The following is a 17358-nucleotide window of genomic DNA, read 5'->3' as shown; positions in this document are numbered from 1 at the left end:
AAGGAAATGAGCTGGGTGCAGTGACTCATGCCTATAATCCCAGCACTTTAGGAGTCTGAGGCAGGTGGATCACAAGGTCAGGAGTTCGAGACTGGCCTGACGAACATGTTGAAACCCCATCTCTACTAAAAATACAAAAATTAGCTGGGCACGGTGGCATGTGCCTGTAATCCCAGCTACTCAGGAGGCTGAGGCAGGAGAATCGCTAGAACCTTGGAGGCAGAGGTTACAGTGAGCCAAGATTGCCACTGCACTCCAGCCTGGGCAACAGAGCAAGACTCCATCTCAGAAAAAAAAATAAATAAATAAAAAGGAAATGAAACTGGAGCCTAACATTGTAACAAAGCAATCAAATGGGATACTTCAACAAGCTGACATGTGGTAGGCATTAGGACCAGTCAGAGAATTCAAGCACCATGAAGACAAAGCCACTGAGATGTGGGCACCAATAGATTTTGGCTTTCTTATTTTTTTTTTTTTTTTTTGAGACAGAGTTTCGCTTTTGTTGCCCAGGCTGGAGCACAATGGCACGATCTCGGCTCACTGCAACCTCTGCCTACGGAGTTCAAGCCATTCTCCTGCCTCAGCCTTCTGAAAGTAACTGGGATTACAGGCGCTCGCCACAATGCCCAGCTAATTTTTGTATTTTTAGTAGAGGCAGGGTTTCACCATATTGGCCAGGCTGGTCTCAAACTCCTGACCTCAGGTGATCCACCTGCCCCGGCCTCACAAAGTGCTTGGATTACAGGTGTGAGCCACCATGCCTGGCCAGATTCTGGCTTTTAAGTGACAGGAACATATTTTTAAAAATCTATACTGCACACAAAGACACATGAATAATTTCCAGTGATGAGAATCTTTAAAGATGTTGGTATACCATCATATGCAGGATGAAAAAATTTTAACCTACTTCATAACACAACTTTCTTAATCAGTGTTTAAACTTTTAACAAGGTCTACTCATGTGGTTATCTAAAATGCTTCTTATGTCACCCATATAGAAGCATAAAAATATAGATTACAGCCAGGCATGGCAGCTCATGCCTGTAAGCCCGGCACTTTGGAAGACTGAGGCAAGAGGATCGCTTAAGCCCAGTTCAAGACCAGCCTGGGCAACACAGTGAAACTCTGTCTCTACAAAACATTTTTTAAAAATTAGCCAGGCATGGTGGCACACACCTATAGTCTCAGCCACTCAGGAGGTTGAAGTGGGATGACTGCTTGAGTCCAGGAGGTCAAGGCTACAGTGAGCCATGATCACAACACTGTGCTCCAGACTGGGCAACAGAGCAAGACCCTTTCTCAAAAAAAATATAGAAAGATACACAGATACATAGACAACATGAAAAATATTTGATATAAAATGCTTAAGAGCTTTAAATGGAAAGATAGTTCTTTAGGCCCAAAATATGTAAGTCCTTAAGTTTCTTATTTAAAAAGAAATAAGGCTGGGTGAGGTAGATAACACCTGTAATCCCAGTACTTTAGTAGGCCAAGGCAGGTGGATCACTTGAGCTCAGGAGTTCAAGATCAGCCTGGGCAACATAGAGAGACCCTGTTTCTAAAAAAAAATACAAAAATCAGCAGGACTTAGTGGCACACGCCTGTAGTCCCAGCTACTCAGGAGGCTGAAATAAGAGGATCACCTGAGCCCAGGGAGGTTGAAGCTTCAGTGAGCCCTGATCATGCCATTGCACTCCAGCCTGGTGACAGAGCAAGACCCTGTCTCAAAAAATAAAATAAATAATAATAATAATAAGGCCAGGCGCAGTGGCTCACTCCTGTAATCCCAGCACTTTGGGAGGCCGACGCAGGTGGATCACCTGAGGTCGGGAGTTTGAGACCAGCCTGACCAACATGGAGAAACCCTGTCTCTACTAAAAATACAAAATTAGCCAGGCGTGGTGGCACATGCCTGTAATCCTAGCTACTTAGGAGGCTGAGGCAGGAGAATCGCTTGAACCCGGGAGGCAGAGGTTGTGGTGAGCTGAGATTGTGCCATTGCACTCCAGCCTGGGCAACAAGAGCGAAACTCCATCTCAAAAAAAATAATAATAATAATAAATAAAAATAAAGAAGAGGCCGGTGTAGTAGTTCATGCCTGTTATCCCAGCACTTTGGGAGGCAGAGGTGGATGGATCGCTTGAGCACAGAAGTTTGAGACCAGCCTGTGTAACATAACAAGACCCAATCTACAAAAAACACAAAAATTAGCCAGGCATGGTGGTGCGTGCCTGTAATCCCAGCTACTCGGGAGGCTGAGGTGGGAGGATCACTTGGGCCCAGGAAGTTGAGGCTGCATGAGCCATAATTGAGCCACTGAACTTCAGCCTGGGTGACACAGCAAGACCCTGTTTCCAAAAAAAAGGAAGACAGACAAAAATAAACAAAGAGTCTCAAACTAGAGACAGTTTAATTACTATGGATAATCATGACTAACCGTCCTCTCCGCCCACCTCTCTAACCCTATTTCCTCCTTGGTCAGTCAAGTTTTGAAAGCTGAAGTAAACAGAAGCAACAGATGGCAGAAATCTCTATCCTTCTGTTTGTCACTGATGTTATTTTGGTGACTGTCAGAAACAGAAGAGATGAGGGTTGCAGACATCAATATGTGTCAGAATTGTGTCCTTTACCTACCAGTAGGAGAGGCAGAGTGAGAGAGGAAGTATAAGTTAGTAGGAATAGGTCTGGACTGCATTCACCACTCTGGGAATCAGTTTCCTCCTCTGCAAAAGGAAGTGTCAAGTCCCTTATGGTCCCTAACAGCTCTTGACGACAAAGCAGATGCTCTTGCATTCCTTGATTATCTAACATCAATATTTGCTCATTCAGAGGGTCTGAGAAAGAAGCCTAACAGATTGGGATCAAGAAACAAAAGTAGGCTGGGCATGGAAGCCCATGCCTGTAATGCCAGTACTTTGGAAGGCTGAGGAGGGAGGATTGCTTGAGCCCAGGAGTTTGAGACCAGCCTGGGCAACATAGTGAGACTCCATCTCTACAAAAAATTTTTAAAAAATTAGCTAGGTATGGTGGCACATGCCTGTGGTCCCAGCTACTTGGGAAACTGAGGTGGGGGGATCACTTAGGCCCCACAAGTCAAGGCTGCAGTAAGCCGTGATCACTCCACTGCACTTCAGCTTGGGTGACAGTCAGACCCAATCTCAAACAAAAAAAGAAAAAACAAAAGGACATGTCTCCTCATTCATGAGAAAAAATATAAACTGAATTTGGGAGGCCCCAAACAGAATTATTTGTAATGCCTCCAAAATGCTTTCAAATATCTACACAAAACAAAATTATAAATTTGCAAATAGATGCAGGCATTTTCAATCAATACTCCACAAGATTGAATATACTATTTTTAAGATACCAATAATATTTCAAGAACCTATGATTTTGGCCCTCCAAATTTGTTATAAGCCTTAACTTTAGGCAATATAACACAGTGACTGCAGTCTCTGGAGTCAGACAAACCAACATTCAAATCACGGTTCCTCCACGTACTGAATAATCAACCTTAGATAACCACTCCCAGCCTGAGTCTCCTCATTTTTTTTTTTTTTTGAGATGGAGCCTTGCTCTGTAGCCCAGGCTGGAGTGCAGTGGCATGATCTTGGCTCACTGCAACCTCCACCTCCTGCGTTCAAGCGATTCTCCTGCCTCAGTCTCTAGAGTAGCTGGGATTACGGGCACATGCCACCATGCCCAGCTAATTTTTGTATTTTTAGTAGAGATGGGGTTTTACTATGTTGGCCAGGCTGGTCTCGAACTCCTGACCTTGTGATCCGCCCGCCTTGGCCTCCCCCAGTGCTGGGATTACAGGCGTGAGCCACCGTGCCCAGTGGAGTCTCCTCATTTCTAAGAAGGGAATAATAGTACCTACATCTCAAAGGGTTGCTGAAAGGATTTAGAGATAATCTGTAAATTAGTGCTTGGAACAAAATGAATGCTTAGTAAATACTAGTTATTAATACCACTAAGGAATTCCACTATATCTTTTTCATCTAATGAACAAAATTCCTTATCAAACTGATAACTTTGAGTTTTTTCATTGCCCTAGAATTTAACTAAGAAGCCCAATTTCTATCACATAAATTGCTAAACAAACAAACAAACAGCAAAATGTCATGAATCTCAAGTCCATTGTTTGTGATTCTCTTCTGAGCCTGCAATACACACCAGGACCCTTTCCTTCAATCTGCATCACAAACTTTTACCAAACTGGGCAGCCAGAATTCTCTTAGCCTAGCCAGATCTTAAGTGATAGGCAGACATACTAGCAATGCCTCTCACATTTTTTGAGTTTCAGAGACTTACTTGGTCAATTCCAACACATACTTTTTTTTTTTTTTTTTTTTTTTGTAGAGATGGGGTTTCACCATGTTGCCCAGGCTGGTCTTGAACTCCTGAGCTCAAGTGATCCCTCCACCTCAGCCTCCCAAAGTGCTGGGATTACAGGTGTGAGCCACTGTGCTGGACTCCAACACATACGTCCTAAAAGGAGATAATTATCTCCTTTGGAAGAATTTAAGGTTTTTTTTTTTCCCTTAAATGTACTGAAAGCACATCTCTATCACTGAGAGCTGACTGAAATTTGAATCTGAAACCCATGAACCTGAATGCCTCCCAAAGGAAATAATACCAGATCAAGCAAAGGTACTCACGGATCAAACTCATGGATAACACTTTCAAATCTCAGGACAGCAAACAGACGAGTGGAGAAGGCTGCAAAAACCAGAGAGTTAATATTTTATTGGTAATGTGCCATGAAAGAACAGCAGATATAGTATTATAATGAAGACAGTATTATCCAGTAGAGAGGTCACAGAAAATATAAAATAATCCCTGAATAAAGTCTTTATCCATCTTTCCCCACATAAAGGAAACAAGAGAAGTTTACTTTCCCCTGACAATGGCATCTACATTTTCCACTTTCATAGGTCACAGTTAACTAATTATAAAAGCCTATAACATTACATTCACCTACTAATACCAAACTCAACTTACATGGTCATCTTTTATATACGCTGACTCCCCCACCATACACACATAACTAACCTTAACCTTGGAGCAAAGTAATAGGTATGGCAAGCAAAATTACACCTAGGACTCATGAAGAGCCAGAAAATCTAAAATACAGAGTAAACTCTCAAGAGACTTTCAAAAATACTATAGGAGGCATCTAAATTGAAGATAATTGTCTTTTACAAAAATCAGTTATCCAAGGGTCCCCAATATCACTTTCAACCCTATGAGAAAATAGAATTGGCACAGCATGCTTCCCATTCTTTCAAAGATGATCACAGCCCTCTTTTTTTTGAGACAGAGTCTTGCTCTGTTGCCCAGGCTAGAGTGCAGTGGTGCAATCTCGGCTTACTGCAACCTCTGCCTCCCAGGTTCGAGCGATTCTCGTGCCTCAGCCTCCCAAGTAGCTGGGAATACAGGCATCCACCACCACACTCAACTAGTTTTTGTATTTTTAGTAGAGACAGGGTTTCATCATGTTGGCCAGGCTGGTCTCAAACTCCCAGCCTCAAGTGATCCACCCACCCCAGCCTCCCAAAGTGCTGGGATTACAGGCGTGAACCACCGCATGTGGCCCATAGCCCTGACTTTTTTTTTTTTTTTTTTTTTTTTGAGACGGAGTCTCGCTCAGTCGCCCAGGCTGGAGTGCAGTGGCGCGATCTCGGCTCACTGCAAGCTCCGCCTCCCGGGTTCACGCCATTCTCCTGCCTCAGCCTCCCGAGTAGCTGGGACTACAGGCGCCCGCTACCACGCCCGGCTAATTTTTTGTATTTTTAGTAGAGACGGGGTTTCACCGTGTTAGCCAGGATGGTCTCGATCTCCTGACCTCGTGATCCGCCCGCCTCGGCCTCCCAAAGTGCTGGGATTACAGGCGTGAGCCACCGCGCCCGGCCTGCCCTGACTTTTATATTCCTTTTATTTTGCCTTCATAAAATTATACTAATGAGGAATGGAAAAACGTAACAATCTGCTAAAAAGAACAAGGCATTTTAAGATAGCGATTTTCAATTTTTTTCTAGACTTTCTTCTTTCTATCCCCAAAGAAAGAGAGGTTCACATGCACACTCACATAATACAGCAGCCATTGACAGAATGAGAAGCTTCAGAAGTGTGTCCTGCTTCTCATAGGACAATCGCAAAAATCCAAACTTAGTCATCTTGACATGAATGGGTGGCAACACAGGACGATCAGCTAAAATGAAAAAGTCAAGACCACAAGATATTGAACACCTTCAATTTACTTAATTTTCATATTTTATGATGAGAGGGAATCATAAAGGACGTAGGAGCTAGCAAAAACACCAGAGAGGGTCAAGGCTAATACTAGTATCCAAGCCTGGCCTAAAGTATGATCAACTTGCAAGGAAGTAGGCACAAGTCAGGTCTATGTGTCAAGACTAAAATGGAGTGGTCAGAATAAACCATCCATAATTCTATTTCCCACTCCTTCACAGCTAACAAGTACATAAGCACAATTAGCAATAGTATAGCACAAGGAAGAGATGAAAAAATAAACAGGAAAGATTGGAAATACTGAAAAATAATAAAATGGAGAAAGAGAGCACTCAAGAAAAGGCAGGACTGTATGGGGTGGCAGGGGCGGAGGGGGGGAAGCAGGAAATAAACATTGAGACCAGAAGTGCAAGCCCCAGCAATTTCAGAGGCTAAGGAGGGAGGATCGCTTGAAGCCAGGAGTTCAAGACCAATCTGAGCAATACAGCAAAACCCCATCTCCACAAAAAATTGTTTAAAATTATGCAGGCTTGGTGGTCTGCACCTGCAGTCCCAGCTACTTAGGAGGCTGAGGCAGGAGTTGGAGGCTGCAGTGAGCTAGGATCACACCACTGCACTCCAGCCTGGACAACAGAGCCAGACCTCCTCTCTTTAAAAAGGAAAAAAAAAAAAAAAAAAAGAAGTGAAAGGCATTAAGAGGAAAAATAGAAGTCACGACTGAATCAACACAATTTCGAACCCTAAATTTAAACTTCAACTGAATGGCTATAAACTTTTTTCTTTTCGAAATCCCAATGGGGCTGTCGGGTCAACTAACAGCATACCCGATAACTAATGCAGGTACAATTATGCACTCAAAAAGAGGAGGAGGTACACAAACACAGATCCACTGTGCTCTCATCCCATATATCAGACTGTAACGACTGCTCAGATCTATACCCGCTTCCAATCATCTGTCTCAAGGCTTCTCTGTAACTGACAATGCTGATTTAAGAGACTGATTAAATTACACAGACAGTTTGATGGCATCAGATGATAATCTAGAGGGAAAGAAAACGAACTTTTCCTACTGAAGCAGAAGAGTCGGGGGATAAAAAAAGTAGATTAAAATGTTGAGGGACACTATCTGTAGGCAGTTCAAAATGGAAATCACATGACAGATATGAATTATTTATATAGCAATATAGCATTAATCTACCATAGGTTAGTTATTCTTGTATAAGACAGTACTACTATCTTTTTTTTTTTTTTTTGAGACGGAGTCTTGCTCTGTCGCCAGGCTAGAGTGCAGTGGTGCCATCTCGGCTCACTGCAACCTCCACCTCCTGGGTTCAAGCGATTCTTCTGCCTCAGCCTCATGAGAAGCTGGGACTACAGGTGTGCGCCACCACGCCCAGCTAATTTTTGTATTTTTAGTAGAGACGGGGTTTCACCATGTTGGCCAGGGTGGTCTGGATCTCTTGACCTCATGATCTGCCCACCTCAGCCTCCCAAAGTGCTGGGATTACAGGCGTGAGCTACCACCCCCAGACCTACTTTTTTAAATTACAAGGTGATCAAGAGCTAAGTTATAACGGCTATAACAAAGGATATGCAACATCATTCAAGATGTTTTGCTTTTATTCTTTTTGACTGACACATAATTGTACATATTTATGGAGTACAGTGTGACATTTTGGTACATGTATATAATGTGTAATGATCAAGTCGGGAAATAATTAGTAGATTCATCACCTTATTTTTTTTGTCTTAGGAATATTCAAAATCCACTCTTCTAGCTATCTGAAAATATACAACAAATTGTGTATTTTTGTTGTTAATTATACTCCTAATAATAGTTATCCTATAGAACACTAGAATTTATTCCTATCTAGTTGTACTTGTGTATCCCTTAACAAACGTTTGTCTATCCTCCTCCATGAATCTTTTTTCCCACTATTATTGGAATAAAGGAGAAAAACAACAACAACAACAACACTGGACTAGGTGGAAGGCATATAGAATGCTAGCCCCAACACTGAGAAGTCAAGCATGTTTTCCATAATTAACTGTCCCAGAAGAGCAGTTTAGAAATGTGTTTAAGTATAGTCCCAAAGGGAAAGCTTACTTTGCAACTAAAAATAAAGGCCTAACTACTCCAGGAGGTCAACAATCCAGCCATATCTCTCAGGGTTTGCAGCTGTTTTCTGGAATGCCTGAAATAGGAACAAACTTAACACCACTGCGTTGATACGAGCCACACACCAAAATGAGACTGCTAGGATCTCTACTTGAAAACTGAGTAAACGAGCTAGTTATTGAGGGCAGGGCCGTAAGGGAGATTTCATCTCGTGCTCTTTGGTCACTTTCGCACACCGCCAAGCAAATAAGAGCAAAGACACCTTTCTTAAAACACTTACCAACCTGCTCTCCTCAGTTGAGGAGCTTGCCCTGCAAGCTGTGGCATCTCCTGCCACCCTGCCTCTAGTTTCCCAGACTGCAATTTCCCCAGCCCCGTTTTCCTACACACGTTTCCACACCCTCTCACAATCTTTTACTCTCTTCTCCCTTCCGGTCGTTCCAGCGGGTCCCACCTCCCTCTTCTTCCCACCCTCAAAGAACTGACCACCTCTGATACCCCTCAGCGCGGGACACTCATCACCCCAGCATCCTACGCGCCTTCCCCTCCATAACTAGTCCCAGGACCCAGTCTTTCCCACGCTCTCTTCTCAAGACCCACCTTACCCTCCCTCCCCAGACCTTCACATCCTTCCAACCAGGAAGCCCCCACACCACGCCCCACGCCCCCTCCTCTGCAAGGCCCTAAGCTCTGCTCTCCACCCCCATTTAGGGTTTTGCCTCCTGCACTTCGTTCAGCCCCATCAACGCCATGGACTGCACCTGCCGCTGATTTTCAAATTACGTTCTACGGCCTTCTCACCTGGCCGGCTTTTCTAAACGATCCGCGGGGCTCCCTCAGCCATCCGTTCAGCGGCGCACCCAACCCTGGCAGGAGCCGGGTCCGCCTCCCGGACCGCTCCCCCGTTGGCTGGCTCCAGGCCACTAGGACGCTTCTGGAGAGCGATAGGATCCCGGAACTGTCTGTCAAGTCCGGAGGCGTAAACCGGGCCGCGATTCCAGTTTTTAATTGGTCTTTACAGCTATCACTTAGCAGTCTAGAGGCGGGTCTGTATGCTCCCGCCGAGCTGTCATAGGCCGGCGCGTAGGAGTCAAGAGCGCGGAAAGAACGTGCCCCAAGCAGTTTGGTTGAGGGCCGAGGAGTGACGTGTAGGTTTGCGGACCCACGGGGAGTCGCAGTGGGAAGGCGCGGCCCACTGACTCCCGTCATGTGACAAGAAGCGGAAACTACGCTGAAATAGGCCCTTGCTCCAAGTCCCAGTAACTCGGAATGCGGAGCCGCTCGTCTCCGTCTTTTTTAAGGTAGAAATTGTTACCTAATACAAGGTGAAAGGAGAGGAGGGAAGCATTTTCTACCTATTTATTCTCAATTAAAACTCAAACGCGGACTGGTCCAGACAGTTCGTCTTTTGCAGGATGTGCCTGATAGTTGACTCGAGCTGTTACTGTGCCCTGGTAACTGCGATGGACCTGGGAACCTTGACAGAGTTCACAGCCGCTGGTTTTGTGAAAGAGCGTGCCTAGGCCTAAAGGGGTTGTCGGGGCTAAGCTGGAAGCATCTCTACAGCCAGCTGAGACAGCCACCGCCGCGGAGGCACAGCCCTCCCCAGCAGCAAGCGGGCTTCCTCGGGAGACCGGGAGGCAGCCCGGCCATGCTTAGTCAGTTCAGCCCTTTGTTAAAATACCGGCCGGAGAGCCGCTCTCCCTATCCTAACTTGCCTCTCTTCTCTCGCACCGCACGCGCTCCCCGACCCCCAATAAGTTTGCTGAGGGCAGAGAAGGGGACGAAGTTTGAGCAGCAATTCCATCATCTCAGACTCGCACGTATACACCTTGATCCTCAGGCACTTCCACTCCCTGCGCGCCTCGGTGAGCCAAGGCTGCACCAGAGAGAGTGGGAACGTCCCGCAGCTCTTCGAACTTGTTGCCTCTGCCACTCACGCAGTTTCCTATTCTCCCATGAAGGGAACCCACCATTTATTGAAAGGTCATTATTTAAATCACTGCTTCAGAATCACATGTATTTTTTTCAAAATTCACATGACCAGGCTCGCCCCAGGACGTTATGATTCAATAGATCTGCTTTTTTTTTTGTTTTGTTTTTAATAGTAAGTAAGTGTTCGATGTAATTTTACTTTAACAAAAGGAAACTGAAGCTGAGCCTGAAGGAATTACAGAACTTGGAGTAAATGCTTCTTCAAAATAGGAGTTTTGGTCGGGCGCGGTGGCTCACCCCTGTAATCCCAGCACTTTGGGAGGCCAAGGCGGGCGGATCACGAGGTCAGGAGGTAGAGACCATCCTGGCCAACATGGTGAAACCCGTCTCTACTAAAAATAGAAAAATTAGCTGGGCGTGGTGGCGCGTGCCTGTAATCCCAGCTACTCGGGAGGCTGACACAGAGTCACTTGAACCAGGGAGTCGGAGGTTGCAGTGAGCCGAGATCGCGCCACTGCACTCCAGCCTGGCGACAGAGCTGGACTCCGTCTCAAAAAGAAGTTTTTTCTCTTTAAAAATAAAAAAGCGGGGAGGGGGGCATTAAAATTAGAAAGATTGTGTTCAAGTTTCTTTTGTTTTTTTTTAAGTACTAACCTAAGAATATTAAGGCCGGTCGCGGTGGCTCACGCCTGTAATCCCAGCACTTTGGGAGGCCGAGGCGGGTGAATCACCTGAGGTCAGGAGTTTGAGAACAGCCTCACCAACATGGTGAAACCCCATCTCTACTAAAAATACAAAAATTAGCTGGGCTTGGTGTCAGGATCCTGTAATCCCAACTACTTGGGAGGCTGAGGCAGGAGAATCGCTTGAACCCAGGAGTTGGAGGTTGCAGTGAGCCAAGATCGCGCCATTACACTTCAGTCTGGGCAGCAAGAACGAAACTCCGTCTCAAAAAAAGAAAAAGAATATTAAGATGTTAGAGTTTTTATTAATTTTTTTCAAAGTAGGCCAGGCACGATGGTGGGCTCCTGTAATCTCAGCTACTCAGGAGGCTGAGGCAGTAGAATTGCTTCAACCCAGGAGGCAGAGGTTGCAGTGAGCTGAGATCACGCCATTGCACTCCAGCCTGGACAACAGAGCAAGACTCTGCCACCAAAAAAAAAAAAAAAAAAAAAAAAAAGTATTAAACGTGTTTCTTAGAATACATTTAAGCTTCCAAGTGATCAAATTAAGTAAACCTTTTCACAAGTCAAAATGTACTATTAAAGAACAAAGTTTGGGGCCGGGTGCAGTGGCTCACGCCTGTAATCCCAGCATTTTGGGAGGCCGAGGCGGGCGGATCATGAGGTCAGGAGTTCGAGACCAGCCTGACCAACATGGTGAAACCCCCGTCTCTACTAAATATACAAAAATTAGCCGGGCCTGATGGCACGTGCCTGTAATCCCAGCTACTCGGGAGGCTGAGGCAGGAGAAATCGCTTGAACCAGGGAGGCGGAGGTTGCAGTGAGCTGAGATTGCGCCATCACACTCCAGCCTGGGCAACAGAAGGACATTCTGTCTCAAAAAAAAAAAAAAAAAAAACAAAAAACAAAGTTTGAAAATCTAATCCTATTTTTAGGATGAGTCTTTGATACCAGTCCATGAGGAAAGGCTTATTTGTGAATAAAATCAAAGGAAAACAAACTCATAGGAAAGTCTTTATAATTATTATAAACAAACCTGGAGGTCCAGGTGTCGTGGCTCAAGATTGTAATCCAAGCACTTTGGGAGGTTGAGGCGAGAGGATGGCTTGAGGCCGGGGGTTGGAGACCAGCCTGGGCAACATGATGAGATGCAGTGTCTACAAAAATAATTTTTAAAAATTAGCTGGACATGGTCGTGCTGGCCTGTAATCCCAACTGCTGAGGAGGCTGAGGCAGGAGGATTGCTTGAGCCCAGAAGTTAGGCGGCAATGAGCTATGATCACGCCACTTCACTCCAGCCTGGGCAACAGAGCAAGAAAGACTCTGTCTCTAAAATAAAATAATAAATAGGCCGGGCATGGTGGCTCATGCCTGTAATCCCAGCACTTTGGGGAGCCAAGGCTGGCAGATCACCTGAGGTCAGGAGTTCAGGACCGGCCTGACCAACATGGAGAAACCCTGTCTCTACTCAAAACACAAAATTAGCTGGGTGTGGTGGCGCATGTCTGTGATCCCAGCAACTCGGGAGGCTGAGGCAGGAGAATCTCTTGAACCTGGGAGGCGCAGGTTGCAGTGAGCCGAGATTGCACCATTGCACTCTGGCCTAGGCAACAAGAGTGAAACTTCGTCTCAAAATAAAAGAAAATAAACCTACAGTTTATACATGAATTATAGTGTATCAGTTAATCCTCCTCCCTCCTGATTTATAAGTCCAAAAGTTTTGAACTGGTTGTTTCAGAAAACAATGCTTTTACTATTTCATCAGTTGCTTAAAAGGAATGTTTTGATGTAGAAGTTAGAACTTTTTTGTAGAGCTTTTCATTTTTCTTAAAGTGTCAGTTTACCTTTCTTGTATATCATTAATCAAACGAAACTCATGCCTTCATCTCATCTGTAGCACACCAGAGTAATAGTATCTGTGTTCTCCAAGCTGTTCTCTCCAGAAACCACATTTCTACGTGTGTGCAAAGTTGTATTACTGGGATTTCCCCTGAATGCACTTCTGGATTCCACTGTTTCATGTTATTTGGTTGGGTGTTTTGTCTTAATAAGACATAGTTCTTTTTCTTTTTTTTTATAGATTATCATCTGATAAGACATCTTGCTATTTCTTAGATTTATTTTTCACTTTTGATGAATTTTTTTTCAAGTAAGTGTTTTAGAAAGGCTGAATGGAAGCAAACATTGCCTTTGCGTGTTAGAAAATATCTGTATTTTGTCCTTAATAGCATGGCTGGGTTTAGAATTTTAGGAACAAAATTGGGACCCACCCACCCCACCCCGTATGCACACAGACACATAAAAGCACACTTTCAAGGCTCTGTGACTATATTGTTCGTGATCCACTGTGCCTTAAGAAACCTGACACCAATCTGAGTCACTTTCCTTTATCGGTAATCTATTTCCCTCTCTGATAAATTGTCTTTCCTTAGAGATTTCATCTATGTGTTTCATCTTCTTTCATTTTTTTCTGCTTTACATTTGGCAGGCCCTTTCAGTCTGAAAACTACAATTTGTATCATCAGTTCAGGAAATGTTCTTTGATTTTATTCATCTCCATTTTTCTATTCTCATTTTCTGAAGTTGCTGTTGGACAAATGTTTTATCTCCTGGTTCTTGGATACCTCTACCATTCTTAACTTTTTCTTGATCTTTTTGCTGTATGTTCTGGAAGATTTCCTCAATATTATCTTGCAGTTCGCTAATTTAGCCTCTTCAGTGTCACTTTTTTTTTTTTTTCCTTGAGACAAGGTCTCATCTGTCACCCAGGCTGGAGTGCAGTGGCACCATCTCAGCTCACTGCAGCCTCAACCTCGTGGGCTCAAAGGATCCTCCTGCCTCAGCCCTCAAGTAGTGGAAAACACAGGTGCGAGCCACCACGGCTAATTTTTGTATTTTTTTGTAGAGACGGGGTTTCACCATGTTGCCCAGGCTGGTCTCAAACTCCTGCGTTCAAGCAATCCACCCACCTCGGCCTCCCAAAGTGCTGGGATTACAGGCGTGAGCCACCGCGCCCGGCCAAATCTGTTCTTACTTTATGGATGCAGTAGCTTCTGAAATCTCTGTGAAAATAGTTACTAGAATTTTTTAGATTACCTTTTGTTTCCATAATTACTTAAATTTCCTCCAGAGCCAGGTGTTGTTATTTGTGTTTTGGAAAAGCTGCAGAGCTGATTCCGATGTTGATTCCTCGTGAAGAGGAATGATTAGAGGAACTTACCTAAATGATTAATTGGTCATTGTTTTCTTTCTCTAGGTCTCAAAGCACTACAGAATATTTAAATTTGAAATCAGAATGAGTACAAGGAGAGGCTGAACATATGGGCTAATTGCTCATCTTACTGAAAGATTCCCTGAATTCCAGTGTTTTATCCAGCTTTGAGACCTATGGAAAAATAGCTGATCATGTAATTCTTGAAATTTTTGCATAGTCATTTGCTTGTCAGTCTCTCTCACTGGACTGTCAGGTCCTAGAAGGCAGTAATCATATCTTTTTGGTTCACCCTTGAGTCCCCAGTCCCTTGCTCAGTACCTGACAGAGAAGGTGCTCAAATGCTTGTTACGTGATTAAGTCATAATTCCCTCACTTGATCCTTCAGTGGTTCTGCAGACTCATTTTAGGTCCATCCAAAATTTGTACTGGTGTATGGCTCTCGTTGTTACAAAGGTGTAAATTGCACTGACCTGAAGTCAGCTTCCTTTTAACTGCTGTAGGTTATACAACTTTGGCAGAATATCATTTTTTTTTTTTTTTTTTGAGATGGAGTCTCACTCTGTCGCCCAGGCTGGAGTGCAGTGGTGCGATCTTGGCTCACTGCAACCTCTGCCTCGCAGGTTCAAGTGATTCTCCTGTCTCAGACTCCTGAGTAGCTGGGACCACAGGCGCGTGCCACCTCGCCCAGCTAATTTTTTGTATTTTTAGTAGAGACGGGGTTTCACCATGTTAGCCAGGATGGCCTCGATCTCCTGACCCCATAATCCGCCCGCCTCGGCCTCTCAAAGTGCTAGAATTACAGGCGTGAGCCACTGCACCCAGCCCAGAATATGTTAATAAAAGGTGAGATGACTGCTAAACTATCTATTCCACCCCACTACTGATGAACAGATAACCTTCACCAGAGCAATCTCAATGATGGAGGTAAACACACATAAAGGAGCAGAATGAACGTACTACTGCTGTAATCAGAAAATAAAGTACTATTTGTGGGTGGAAAATGAGGAGACAGTGAATGGACAACTGTAGTTGCCTTTTCTCTCATAGATGCTGTCCTTTTATTAAGTGCAGAGCAGTTAACACATCAGTACATGAATGTGTCATTTAAGTTTCTAGCAGACTTAACGTACTCAGATCTAAAGCATCTACTTTCTAATTTTGAGAGTTGCTGTAGCAGACAACTCAGCTCTATAGATAGAATAAAAAGGCTTGTGTTTTCTATTACATATACCTGTCCAAGCTGTGATGTCTATCCCTTGAAAAGTGCTTCTGGGAACAATTCCTCGGATCCTACTGGTTTTGTGATTAAAACAAACAAATTTTCATTTTTAGTTTTGTCAGCTCCCTTGTTTTTGGTTACTAATTATTAGTCTGCCTCAAACAGGTATTCTGAACTTGGCAAAAATATAGTCTCTTTTTGACCCATTTCCTAATCACTGCTCTCAGTGACAATACCCTCATGAAAGGCAGGAAAAATTTACACTGCTTTGTGTATATAACTCATTTGAGATGGTCACATTTCTCTTATCACAGATATGCCTAATCTAGCCTTTATACAAAAGGCTTGGCTGCTCAACTGTGCTAATAAAACTCTGGAGATTCCTCACTTCCAGTCATTTAAACCTTTACACATTTTCTACAGCCAGGCACAGTGCTGGGGATAAAAATCATATACCTTCATCCACTCAACTTCCCTCACCCTTTTTTTCCCCCGCAAAACAGAGTCTCACTCTGTCACCCAGGCTGGTGTGCGGTGGTGCGATCTTGGCTTACTGCAACCTCCACCTCCCAGGTTCAAGTGATTCTCCTGCCTCAGCCTCCCAAGTAGCTGGGAATAGAGGTGTACACCACCATGCCCAGCTAATTTTTGTATTTTTAGTAGAGACAGGGTTTCACCATGTTGGCCAGGCTGGTCTTGGATTCCTGACCTCATGATCCACCTGCCTCGAGCCTCCCAAAGTGCTGGGATTACAGGCCTGAGCCACCACACCCAGTCTCCTTCACCCTTTTAAACCAAACTGAGATGTTTCTATTTTTTTTTCAATAGTTTATGAGATGCTTCTAAATGGTACAAATATAAATTTCAGGAAGCAAAGATGTGACTGCTTAAATAACTAAGCCTACTTTTAAAACTTAGTTTTAAGAAACTAAGCTTAAATAAGGCAATCACTTATCACAAGCTGATGAAATACTGAAGTCTTCTACAAACCACACCCATAGCAATCTGGAAGTAGTCTGCAATACTACTGTTAAATGACCAGAGATGTCATAGGAGAATGTTGGAAGTAAACCTTACTTTAAACCATGTCTTTTACAATTTTTTCTGCCCAAGCTGGAAAGTGTTCACTTCCAAGATGCCCACCATTTAAAAACCCTCCATCAACCACATAAACCTTCAAACTTGGTTTACAACTCCCAGCAACAATTTTTTTTAACCTTTTTTTTTTTTTTGAGATGGAGTTTCGCTCTTCTTGCCCAGGCTTGAGTGCAATGGCACGATCTCAGCTCACTGCAACCTCTGCCTCCTGGGTTCAAGCAGTTCTCCTGCCTCAGCCTTCTGAGCAGCTGGGATTACAGGCGTGTGCCACCATGCCTGGCTAATTTTTTGTATTTTTAGTAGAGACGAGATTTCACCATGCTGGCCAGGCTGGTCTTGAACCCCTAACCTCAGGTGATCCACCCGCCCCAGCGTCCTAAAGTGCTGGGATTACAGGCATGAGCCACCATGCCCGGCCTAACCTCTTTTATAGTTAATAGAGACGGGGTTTTACTATGTTGCCCAGACTGGTCTCGAACTCCTGGACTCAAGTGATCCTCCTGCCTTGGCCCCTGCCAAAGTGCTGGAATCCCAGCCATCAGTTACCATGCCTGGCCCCAGCAACAATTTTTAATTCCATATTTTATCTTGCACATAGTAAAGGTCTCTGTTAACCAGATGTTTAATGGCTTCCCTCGATTAATACTCAATACACCAATATCTAGGAGGGTCTTTCTCCCTTCATGAATATACAGTAGCGATATACATATAGACTTTAGAACAAGTAATAATCTGACTCTTCTACCAAATATAAATGTGATTATAATCATATAATCCAGGCTTTCTCAGGGAACATTTTTCAGGGCTAATTTCTCAAAACTGTAACTAAAT

General features: G+C 44.0%; 1 protein-coding gene and 1 long non-coding RNA gene across 4 annotated transcripts in view; one reads left to right on the top strand and one right to left on the bottom strand.

Annotated features, from left to right (window-relative positions):
• The window catches only part of STT3A (STT3 oligosaccharyltransferase complex catalytic subunit A), a 28724-nt gene extending 19204 nt beyond the window's left edge, over positions 1 to 9520 (bottom strand). Inside the window, 4 exon segments of one of the 3 annotated variants that reach the window (NM_001246449.1) lie at positions 4665 to 4725; positions 6095 to 6217; positions 7993 to 8040; positions 9139 to 9165. In NM_001246449.1, coding sequence (NP_001233378.1) covers positions 4665 to 4725; positions 6095 to 6182 — 149 coding nt within the window. In that variant the 5' untranslated portion in view covers positions 6183 to 6217; positions 7993 to 8040; positions 9139 to 9165. 3 annotated transcript variants of the gene reach the window in all.
• The window catches only part of LOC134807284 (uncharacterized), a 34940-nt gene continuing 27095 nt past the window's right edge, over positions 9514 to 17358 (top strand). The window contains exon 1 of the long non-coding RNA XR_010147341.1: positions 9514 to 9678. This is a non-coding gene — a long non-coding RNA (uncharacterized LOC134807284). The remainder of the gene's footprint in view (positions 9679 to 17358) is intronic.

This window comes from Pan troglodytes, chromosome 9, assembly GCF_028858775.2.
Source record: "Pan troglodytes isolate AG18354 chromosome 9, NHGRI_mPanTro3-v2.0_pri, whole genome shotgun sequence".
NCBI lineage: Eukaryota > Metazoa > Chordata > Mammalia > Primates > Hominidae > Pan > Pan troglodytes.
This window is presented reverse-complemented; position numbering and strand designations above follow the sequence as displayed.